The 12,597-nt window shown below is 37.4% G+C and overlaps 1 protein-coding gene across 1 annotated transcript; it reads left to right on the plus strand.

The window, feature by feature from the left end:
* The first annotated feature begins 8,083 nt into the window (after positions 1–8,083).
* CCN2 (cellular communication network factor 2) lies at positions 8,084–11,813 on the plus strand. Its single transcript, XM_074309817.1, is given in 7 exon segments — positions 8,084–8,513; positions 8,767–8,989; positions 9,357–9,614; positions 9,814–10,025; positions 10,420–10,539; positions 10,541–10,667; positions 10,670–11,813. Coding segments are annotated over 7 exon segments (1,053 nt in total). The 5' UTR covers positions 8,084–8,447; the 3' UTR covers positions 10,717–11,813.
* The last annotated feature ends 784 nt before the right edge of the window (positions 11,814–12,597 follow it).

Here is a 12,597-nt window from a genome sequence, read left to right on the forward strand (position 1 = left end):
AACTTTACACTTAGCCATGTCTGCATCATTCCCAGTTCTCACTCACTGGTCTGCTCCACTTCTAATCCCCAAATCCTACCCATTTCAAAGTCCTCTTTACATTTTTCTTCCCCTTTTAGAATTTAAGTACTCTGAGAATAGACTCCATCTTGTTTTCTTTTATTTCCCATGTGCTTAGCACAGTTTCTAGCACATAAATACTAAATAATTGCTCTTTCTATCCCCATCTAATAAATTTGACTTTCTCAGAAAAAAAGATACAGGAATGATACAGGAAGTTACCTAGTGATATGCAATTGTTCTTAATTCCAAATCAATAAAGAAGATTAGATGCAGAAAAACTTCATTGTGACCTGATTTTAATGTCACAACGCTGCCATGCCTTGAAAACTAGTGTCCATTTTGGTATTCTTGATTAAGTTTTCAAGTTCTTGGTTAGTCAACTCATTCTATGTACAAATCACTGTTGAAGCACATTCACCTAGGTAACAGAATTCAGAAATATCTTACCACTCAATCACTGATGAGAATCATTGGTTAATCACAGAGTTTCTCAATACAAGCTGGTACACAACCTCTTTCTGCCTTAAGCTTATCTCAGCCCATTGTGTAATGCTGACTCTACAAAGTAGCCTGTAGCATCTATATGTCTTTAAGAGCCTAAAGAAAGTCTCAGATAGGAATTTTCTGATGATGCTTAATAAAAATATATGCACATGCCTGTCTACAAGTATACACACATACAAATACTATCTTTGTGAACCATAGTTGAACATCCATTTCACACATACACATAGACAGAGTTCTCTAGAAGAGACATTCCTCTTAAATTGATCAGACAAAGAAGGCATTGTACATTCAGCTGTCAAAGTAAACACTGCATTAATAAGTTCACTTTCACTTCAAGTCCTAATGATGTCAAAGGTTTCTTTAAGACAACATTTTTTCCACAAGAGACCTAAGATCTAAACATGAGGGCAAAATGTTTTCTTAGAAAATTTTGAGTAAGTGGTAATATTTTAATAAATGATTATGATGGGTGTATTTCTTTAAGGCTGTCACAACAGGAGGCTATTTAACCCATTCCTTGGCTTCAAAAGATGTGGCTTACTTATATGATGTAGTTTGAATAAAGCATGCTAGGCCATCATTTCATTTTCACTTATTAATTTATCACTTATTTTAATGACATATCATTTCATTGTTGAAAAACACAAAGAAATAAAGAGAAAAGAAAAAAAGAAATAATATATATTTTCTTTTCAAAATATTAGGACATGAAATATCCATTTAATTGTTTAGATATTATACCTGCTTTCTAAAAGCATTCAAGGAAAATTATAAACTAAGTATGAATAAAAAAAAGTCTGGTATAAAAAGCAGAAAGAAGACATCTAAAGAAAATAGACTATATAGATGTTTCCAGATATATGCAACAAGTTATTACTACTACTTAGCATTGCTGTAGTTCTTACATTTCTTGGTACCTACAAAAAAAGAAAACATGCTCTAGTAGTCAGATGGCATGTAAGAACTATAAAAATAATATTCTGCTGTACAGTTTCAGTACATTCTTAGAGAGAAAAAAGTATTCAAATTATATTTAATTTAACAAGGAAAATTGTTCATTAAACAAAAATGAGTTTTTGCACTTCTAGATTGAGACAACATGAGAATTGTATTTTTTCAAGACTGTATATGCTCTGAAGAGGAAATTAATAGAGAGAAATATACCAAGTGCCTATCAACAGTACTTTGTTTAGAAAAATAGCTTATTTGTTGGCTGAATTGAAGTGAATTTGGCACATTTTCTCCCTCAAAGGGAAAATATTATTGGGAAGGCAAAAAATATACCCACAAAACTCTGCATAATCAAGGGCCAAATGGATGATAAAAAGAATATATACTTCAAGAAGATTGAAAAGAAAAAGTTCAATATGAGTGGTTGGGGAGGGCATTATAGAGCAGATAGGACCTGATTTGAGCCTTGAAGAATATCTGCAACCTGCACAATTGGAAGAAGGGAAAAGCATCCCAGGTAAAGTAAAAAGCATGAACAAAGATGGAGAGGTAGGAATAGAACCAATATAGTGGGGGACAGTGGGGAGACAAATCTAGAGAAAGCTTGTATGGGACCATAAAAACAAAAGCTGAGTTTAAACTTGCTCCTGTAACCAGAAAGGAATCATTAAATAGAGAGAATAACATAATGAAAATGGTATTTTAATATTTCTCTCACTCCATTGAGATCAGAATTATCTGGAAGAGAAAAAGCTTTTAGAGAAAACTGGTATAAACTGATAAAAATCTGAGCGAGAATGAGACAAGTAATAATAAAACAAAAGAAACAGGTAAGACTTTTTAGACTGATATATGGCTTTTTTCTTTAAAAAAAATGGATTCTATAAACCTGAAAATATATCTTGCATCTGATTTCCAGAGTCTTTTTTATATCTTCTTTCATAAATTTCTTTTCTATTAAATACTCTCCAATTCTTTGAAATGGGGTGTTCTCTAATAACCAACTGGTGATTCAATGGACAGAATACTGGCCTGGAATCAGAAAAATTTGAGTTCAAATCTAGCCTCACAATAGCTTTACCATTTGTGTGAACTTGAACAAGTTTCAGTTTCCTCAGCTAAAAAAAGGGGATGACAACAACAGCTACCTCAATGCTATTTTAAGGATTAAATAAGATAATGTTTTTAAAACCCACTTATCACAGTGTATTGCAAATGCTATTTAAATGCTTATTCCTTTTCCTCCTCCTACTTACCTTGGCCTAATTGAGATTTTTTTAAGATTATGTATTTCTATGTTTTATCTTCATTCATTTCTTGGGCTAAATTCATGACACTTCTAAGATGCTTTTAAAGACCCCAGAATAGCAAATACCTGTAATTCCTACTATTAAGGAGGCTGGGACTGGCAGATCTCTTGAGTTAGAGAGTTCTGAATTGTGGTATGCTGAGCTGATTGGGTTTCTGCATGGTCTGGAGCTGTTATCGTGAGACCAAATTTGGGGGGAGGAGAACAACCAGTTTTTCTAAGAGGAGAGAACCAATATCAGCACAGGCCAGAAATGAAGCACATCAAAGTTCCCATACTGACCACTAGTGGGATTGGGCCTGTAAGTGTCTAATGCACTTCTAATCTGAGTGAGAGAAAAAGAGCTAGTCTCAAGATAAAAATATACATACATGCATACAAACCCCAGAGTGATGAAATCAATAATATGACTTCCTCATTACCAATTTGGACATGATGTGAGACTTTGACCTGGCAGCAAAAGAGTTAAAAGTTGGTCTCAAATACTAAATTTATCTTTTCTTCATTTTTACTCTCAGAATATCTAATGACAAAATCAAAATAACTAGCTAAATGAGAACCACAAGATTCTAATTTAATAAATAAAGAAGTGTGGTCAATGGAAAATATAAAGAAATGTCTTGGGGCAAACATTATATGTTCCTTCTTTTCTTCCCTCCCCCCACCATTCACCAGTATGTGAATGTTCAGATTAAAAAAAGAAAAAACTAACTACTTTATGACAAATATGCTACACATTGGTGGATGGTATGATTGTTGCAGATTTAATCATAAGCAAAAAAAAAAAATATCTAAGGGAAATAAATGTAATTTAGACAGTAAACATTTATGTTTTGCTTCTCCTTCTGTACTACCATAGTAAGAAAGTTTCCTTTCTCAATCCTTCATTTTAAGCAAATATAAGGTAATGTCAGCCAAGCCAGATCCCTTTGGATTCTAAGATAATATTTATTACTATTTTTTAATATTCTGGCAAACTTTTTGATAGAATTAGTTTACATCATTTAATCTGAGGCAAGCTAGAAATATCCACAGCCAATAACAAGCTCATCATGGTGATAAATAGTTCACTGTACAGATGTCCATATACGGTCAGTCTTCCTATAAGACTGACAGTTCTGTATGGGGCATTGCGTATGGCTCTTGGCTCAAAGTCACATTCCTCCAGTATGTTTCTCTGGGAGCTTTTGATTTCCGCTTTGAGGGCTGGCACAAGCCTCCAATTGCTCTTATAAGAAAATGTCTGCGACTCAAAGTTGAAAATGGGCAAGAATCCTTCTTTAAGTACACAAACACTCTAAGTCTAGCCACTTTCCTGTAGAACTGCCAGGTTTTCAGTATGTCTGATACCTGATCAAGTGACTTTGGGTGGGGGTTGGGGGAGGGGTAAGAAGAGTTAAGGAAAAAACATAAGGGAAGGAATGTAGTATATCCACACCTGTACATTTTACAAGACTTAACCAAATGAATTGTAGCAACTGATGCCCAAGTAGACACACACATACCGTATATAGCTGTGCAAACAGGACTGTGCTGCCAACCTACTGAATTCCTCATTTTACCAGGAAAAAAATGTGCTCTCCAAAAAGTATTTGCTGTATAAACACTTGCATACAAGTCAAAATTAGTGCATTTTGACCATCTTGCACACAGATTCAAAGCTCTATTTCTTAAAATTATGACCTTCTGTCAATGCGAAGGGGTAAGTCAGAATTGGACGCTGTTATAAGAGGCCACTATTTCCCCTTACCTCCCAGGATCACACAAACATTTGCTGAGTCACTTATAATACTGCAAGAATTCAAAATCCCATGGCAAGAGTTAAGGACAGAGTGTCAGCCTTTCCTTTTGAATTTCCTGGCTTTGAATGGTCTGCATCACAACATAAACATTATCCACACATACTTTTGGGTCTGTGAATGTCTTAGATTTTTAAAAATAAATCTCTCATCTTCCTATTCCTCCAAAAAGCCTAAGTCATAAAAGAGAGATTGAATCTCATCATAACACATATAATGCCCAACATATTTTTCTAGTTACTCTGAGATTTCATAGGCTGTGTATATTTTAGTATGCATATTTCAGCTCAGCTAAGATTGAAACTATTCATCCATCTTTTGGCTAACTAGGGACTTTAAGAAACCTTGAAGAAAAATATTGGGAAATTTCATAATCAAACCATAGCCTTTTTTGTGTAGTGGAAGTGGATAACCCTGTCAGTAAAACATGCTGATAATATACTTGGTATTTATATGAAAAACAACAGTGAGAACAGAAAGAGAAAGTAAATTAAGAAATACCCTCCCAAGGAAGTTAATCTAATTCATTATCATAGTATCTTTGTGAGGGAGTAACCTCTGATACAAGCACTGATGTATCAGTTATTAACTTTATAGCCTAAATAATTAATAATCTTCTTGGGCCTTAATTTACTTATCTGTAAAATGAGGGTATGGGTTAAGTGGCCCTTTAGATTCCTTCTTGCTCTAAACTAATGAACTAAGCAAAAGTTTCATGGATTTTCCAAGATTTGCCGATTTTAATGCCAAGAATGCAGCTCAGATCATACCATCCCAAATTCATTGCTTTATCTACTTCATGAATGTCTGTCTCCAATGTAGCTCATGAAACTATTGATGGCTCCAAGACTCTCTTGAGAATTCAAAAATCCCCCCAATCCATTTCTCACCCACCTCACCCTACAGAGCCACAGAAGTTCACCACAGATGCCACATCCCAGCTTAGGTGAGATGAGAACTCACCACCACTACCCTTCCCCATCTGCCACACCTTCCTATCCATTAGCGGTAGCTATAATTGGGGGTTTAGGTCTTGAAAGATTTCACTGAGGTTCCCCACATATTTTGAACTTTCAAAATCATCCACAAGGGAAGAACAAGTTAGGGACCAAGTTACCTATAATACACATGTGATTATTAACATAGCTTGGAATGTTCCATCTTTAAATAGGAAATTTGAGGCCTGGAACACTCTGAATAATAATTATGGGGATTCTTGGTGAGCTTTGGAGACCTCCTTTGCTTCCCATACTCACTATTTACATGCCATTCTACTGTACAACACTGGTCACAGATGCAGATTGCTTAACAAGGTAATTGTGCACAGATGATGTGGTCTAAGAAGGACTTGGACTGGGTATTTGTTCTTGGCTATACTTCAAGAGAAAGAATGGGAACTTTCAAAAAGCTGCCTTTAAAAAGAAAAAGAAGAAGTCTACAGTACTCTAGTGATAAAAGATTAGACCAATATTTTTAAATCGTCTTCTCACAGGAGAATAATATATTTAGTTATTGTTATAATGAAAAAATAACAAAATGATGAGAAATACTGAATAATAGAAGTAACTAATCTTCTCCAGAAAAAAAATAAATAAATAAAGTGAAATATATTCTTTCATCTTAGGACAGATGTAGTTCAGTCTAGATATAGAATGTTGTAAACAATATCAGATGTAATGATTGTGTTAGTTGGTTTTGTTCTGTTGTTTTATTTTGTTATAAGGGATGACTCACTTGATGGTGAAGGGATATATCTAGAAACAACCAATATTTTTTAAAAAAGACATCAGTAAGCCTTAATTTGTCTTTAAATAAAGGTCTCTTCTTCAAAAACAGTTTGTCTCAAATATATATTCATTTGACTTGTCCAATGAAGCTTTTTTATATAATTAAACAGTTCAAAAATCAAAATACAGCTACTGGTTGACCGGAGGATCAAATGATCCTGGCATTGAAACAGATAAGAGAATATATTGTTAGAACAATTCCCTTTTCTTAAAATAATAATTGCTACAATCATTGTGGAGGTGTTTACCAATGGACTACTGAAAAATCACCAGTTCTAAGAAAGCAGATATAATTAATTTAGTTCCTTTTTTTTCCCTTTAGAAAGAATACTGAGATTAGAAAGTGGTATTGTCCTAGGGATTATTGGTCAAATTTGTTTGCCTCTGCATACACAAGTTGGGGAAATGCAATACTACTCTTTCTAGGACTAGACCTCAAATCTGCTATATGGCAATTAGCCATTATCGTCGTTCATATCTGAATATTTAGTTTTGGATGTGCTAGTTTATTATCATTCATATTAGCATATAACTTTCCTTTTATAAGACCAAAACAAAGTATAAATTGAGTGAAATGTGTATCATTAATTTCTCAAGGAATCTTTTATGTATAGATAGTTTGGTGATCTGGAGGCACATAAATAATTATCTATAAAGTAGATAGGCATCCCCTTTTCAGTCACATTTCTTCCTACTTCTACATCTTTACCTACTCTAAGAAGAAGGCCTGCTCATTCCCACAGCAATAATCTCTGATGAAGCAAAGAGATAATTCCTAATAACATTTCCCAATTCCTAATAACAATTATTTTCTATGAATAATGACAAAGGCCTATTTATTATGCTGCATTAAAGACCCCCCCCCAAAAAAAAAGACATAAATGATAGTACTTTTTTAATGGGAAATAAAATTATAATACTGAAACTCAAAATGGGATTCAGACTATGTTCTGCTGTCTGGGAATTTCTAGCTTTGTTCATTTCACGTGTCCACCAATCAGCTGTGACATTTTTTTTTTCCTCCTGATAACTGAACTATCAAGCTTAAAGATTTCCAACAGAGAAGTTGCAGGGCCCAGAAAGGAAAAATGCAGGCCGGTTTCTTTTGAATTCTTTCAAGTGAAAAACAACTCTTCCCTTTGCTCCCTGAGGTGTGTTAAGTGCATCCTGGCTGTCACTAAACCCCAAATCAACATCAAATAATAATAATAAAATGAAGCCTTTTAAACTGACTTAGAACTGGATCTTCTAACAACTTATCTACTAAAAGGATTTGGGGGTGGCAAGGAAGAGGGAAGGAGGATAGACATAGCAATTCAAAATAAAGGTGTGTTATATCAAAAATAAATAAGCTTAAAAAAATAGACTATTTCAAAATGATATAAATCAGGGGCAGAGGAAAGGGGAGGGGGCTTTGGATGAAAAAAAATCCTTCTTGGTGGTGGAAATACTGTGCCTTTTTTGTGGGCTGGAGTGTGCCAGCTTTTTCAGACAGGAGGAATGCTGAGTGTCAAGGGGTCAGGCTCAATCCGGTGCGAGTTGATGAGGCAGGAAGGTGGGGAGGAATGTGCGGAATGTCCTTGTTTGTGTAGGACTCCATTCATCCCATTGGCGAGCGCCTGCTGCCTAGAGCGTATAAAAGGAGCGAGGCAGGCTCTTTGAGACTCACAAAACAACCCTGCCTAGCAGCTGAGAGGGAGCAAAGCAAGGCAACTTTAACCACAAGCTACTGCCTCCAGAGCAAAGAGCCAGTCCGACAGCCAGACTGTTCGTCCGACAGCAGTCTTCCCAGACAGACGGGAACAAAACAACCGAAGAAGGAAAAACCGATCTACTCCAACCTTCCTCGGCCACTCACCTACAAACCAGATCCTCGCAATCATTCTCCCACATCAGACCTGAGGACAGACAGACAAGCCAGAGGCATTCTCCGCTTGTTTGCTCGCTCGCTGCTTGCCTCTCCCCATACCGGAGCATCGCTGATCCAGTTGCCCACTGACTTTCACTTTTCTCAGAGAGCAACTTTTGAAGATGTCCGCTGGGAAAATGGGACCGTTGAGCTTCGCCTTTGTGTTCCTGCTCACCTTCTGCAACCGGGTAAGTAGAGAGACCTTTTCTCCTTCGCGCTCTCGCCGACCCACCGAGTCCCTATGGTTGGAGGTAGCTGGATACGCGAGCATCCCTGAGAGAACCAGCGAGCTCTGGGCTGAGCAGGGACTCTGGGAAAGCTTTGGCTCTGGGGCTTAAGGGGAGGGAACTGGGAAGTGAGGAGGGTGTGCGCGGCTTTCTCCCTGTCCCGGTCTCTTACTAACTTGAGTTTTCTCCTCTTTTCCTTCCTCCCCTTACTTAGGAGATAGCTGGCCAGGACTGCAGCGGGCAGTGTCAGTGTGGGACAGGACCGCCACCAGAGTGCCCAGCCGGCGTAAGCCTGGTGCCAGATGGCTGCGGCTGCTGTAGAGTGTGTGCCAAGCAATTGGGAGAGCTGTGCACCGAGCGAGACCCCTGTGACCCCCATAAGGGCCTTTTCTGTGACTTCGGGTCTCCAGTCAACCGCAAAATTGGAGTGTGCACCGGTAAGAACCAGTTATCATACTCTCCCTAAATTGCCTGTTCCAGGAGCTGTATTACTCTCCTTCCTAAGACTGAGAACTGGCATGTCCAAAATGTGCTTTTGAGGGCAAAAAATTCTAGATTTGCTTCTGGCATCAGAAAAAAAAAAAAAAAAAAAAGTCTAAAACTTACATTACCGCTCCCCACCCACCACGTTTTCCTTAATTAGATATGTGATTTTTCTTGTACAGAGGGTTAAAGACTAACATTACCCACTGGTATAGAATTGATAACCAATTCTCTATTTTTTTAAGTGTTTTTTTTTTTTTTTTTTTTTTAGAGTACTCAAGCCTAATTTTTTTTAATTTTTATTCCCTCCTTTCCTTGCAGCAAAAGACGGTGCCCCGTGTGTTTTTGGAGGGATGGTGTATAGAAGTGGAGAGTCCTTTCAGAGCAGTTGCAAATACCAGTGCACGTGCCTGGATGGTGCTGTGGGCTGCGTGCCCCTCTGCAGTATGGACGTCCGTCTGCCCAGCCCAGACTGCCCCTTCCCCCGAAGAGTGAAACTTCCTGGTAAATGCTGCGAGGAGTGGGTGTGTGAGGAACCCAAGGACAAAGACCGGACTGCAGTTGGACCTGCCCTAGCTGGTGAGTTGGCTGTTTTCCAAGAAATTCATGTCGACGATCTGATGTCTTTTGATCTCTTTCCTATATATACAACCCTCATAAAAAAAGAGAAAAAAAAATTCTCTAAAAGCTGCTTGTCTTTAACTTGGAGTGGGGAGGAGTAAGGGAAGCTGGTACTTTATCCCTTAGTGCCTAACCTTCTGTTTGTATGCTTTCACAGCTTTCAGACTGGAAGATACTTATGGCCCAGACCCAACTATGATTCGTGCCAACTGCCTGGTCCAGACCACAGAATGGAGTGCCTGTTCAAAAACATGTGGGATGGGCATCTCTACCAGAGTCACCAATGACAATGCTTTCTGCAGACTGGAAAAGCAAAGTCGCCTGTGTATGGTCAGACCTTGTGAAGTTGCCCTGGAAGAGAATATCAAGGTAAAACTTCCTCCTCACCCATACACACACACACACACACACACACACACATACACACACCCATAGGTGTATCATTGATACTGGTCACCATCAGAGAGGATTCTCCTATTCATCTCCCCAACCCTTCCTAAAATATCTAAGTGGACTAGGTTGCTAAAACCAAATGTTTCATAATATGTCTCAACTTTATAGCCAGTATCTTTCACTATTAAATACTCACAGAGAGAACTACAAATCCAAGTCAACCTAATACAGGAAATATTGACTGGCTAAACATAAATTTCCTCTTCTCATAGCAAACATTGACAAACCCAGAGAATAAGACATAGGAAACTATGCAAAATTACTGTCTGTACTAACCTGTTGATTTTTTTAAATCTTTGTCTCTTTTTAGAAAGGTAAAAAGTGTATCCGAACCCCCAGAATCTCTAAGCCTGTCAAGTTTGAACTTTCTGGATGCACCAGTGTGAAGACCTATCGGGCTAAGTTCTGTGGGGTTTGCACAGATGGTAGAATGCTGCACTCCCCACAGAACTGCCACTCTCCCTGTTGAGTTCAAGTGCCCTGATGGTGAAGTCATGAAGAAGAAGATGATGTTCATCAAGACCTGTGCATGCCATTACAACTGCCCTGGAGACAATGACATTTTGAATCTCTGTACTACAGGAAAATGTATGGAGACATGGCATAAAGCCAGAGAGACAGAAAGAGAGAAAAAGAGAGACTAATTAGACTGTCAACTTGAAAAGATTCGCATCTCATTTTTTGTAAACATGATTTCAGTAGCACAAGTTATTTAAATCTGTTTTATTTAAGAAAAAAAATCCCACAAAATTCAACCCATTGCTCTATGTGGCATTCAGACAGAAATGAGCTACTGCTGACCCCAGACATTGGTTTGGAGAAGAAAGACTTGACGATGGGACCACAGCACAGCACAACCTCAGAACTTGTATTAGGTTGGTGCTTGGGGGTCAATAGAGAGCCCTTGTGGAAAGATTTGCACTACCAAGTGGCTGTTCCCTTAAAGTGGTAATGCTGTATTCCACCTGGTAATGCAATTGAGAAGGAGACCTTTAGCATTCTCACTGACCTGCCCTTAGCTCCAATGACAACTGAGATGTGCCTTCTTGGCTGGCAGGGAGCTATCAAGCTGTTCTGTTCCACTAGAACAAACAGCATTTCAGCTATGACATTTTGATTCAAATGACCATGCTCAAAAAGAGTCAGAATCATGTCAATTAGACTGGACAGCTTGTGGCAAATTAATTTGCCTGTAACAAGCCAGATTTTTTTATTAATATTGTAAATATTGTGTATATATATATTTGTACAGTTATATAAATTAATTTAAAGTTGTTTGTGCCCTTTTTTGTTGTTAATGCTTGGATATGTTCAATGTTAGCCTCCATTTCTGAACACCATAGGTAGGATGCAAGGCTTGTTTGACAAAGCATTCAAAGCATGAAATAGATACTCAATGGAAATTCTGCTCAGTTAGAGTGACCAGTGGTCAAGACTGTTTGCTGAAGGTGAGTCAAATATGTCATCATTGTAAAGCACTGCTTGTACATTGGAAAGCAGTGATCTCACTTTTAATGAACAGATCACCTTCAGTAAAATGAGTGGCTCTTTGATAACTGATCATTCTTTCCACCCAGGAGCATTTGTTTCTGACTTTGACCAAGACTGTTTTTGAACAGTTTGTTATTTGTTGAGAAATGTGACCAAAAGTTACATGTTTGCACCTTTCTAGTTGGAAATAAAGTATTATATTTTTTGTATAAATGACTTTGTTACTCACTTATTCCTTTATAGTTCTCCCTCCAAGAAACATCTTTTAGTGGAAATGGTTTTAATTTCAAGTTATATTTCAATACTTCCTTCAGGAAGATCCTTATACAGTAGTATACCAGTGAAAATAGAGTCTAACCTGCAATGTGAATCAGAAGTAGAGTTTTGACTCATCTAATTAGAATATTTTCAAGTAATTTAATTTTGGAAGAAAATAAATTATCAAAATGACTGAGTGTGCCATGAAATTGAAATAAGCAATGCAATGTAAGAAAAAGAGGGCTGGAGTTAGATCCAGGAAGACCCAGGTTCAAATCCTCTCTCTGACACTTACTGTGTAATCCTGGGTAAGCCTCTTAGCCTCAGTTTTTTCATTTGTGAAATAAACCAGTTGAACTATATAGGCTTTAAGGTTCCTTCCAGTTCTAAATGTATGATTCTATGAAATATATCTTTTGGGGCCATTTTAATGAGCATTAAAACTCATTAGACATCAGTACAGTATAGGTAGAAACTAATTTAAGAATAACAGTCATCCATAATTGCTTATTCAGAAAGATAATTCTATTTTTAACTATGGAGGAAACTTTCACTTAAATCTATTTTGATTTGAATTGACTGGTATTACAGAGCCTCATTGTCAATGATCCTATTTTGCCATTTCATTTGAAATAAAGTCCATAAGTGAGATTGATGAGGCTAAGTGGAAGATAAGATTTAAAGAGTGGATACTCCACTCAATTGTGAGCTGAATTGTTGTAATCACTAGTAGGAAAGG

This window comes from Sminthopsis crassicaudata, chromosome 4 (genome assembly GCF_048593235.1).
Source record: "Sminthopsis crassicaudata isolate SCR6 chromosome 4, ASM4859323v1, whole genome shotgun sequence".
Taxonomy (NCBI): Eukaryota; Metazoa; Chordata; class Mammalia; order Dasyuromorphia; family Dasyuridae; genus Sminthopsis; species Sminthopsis crassicaudata.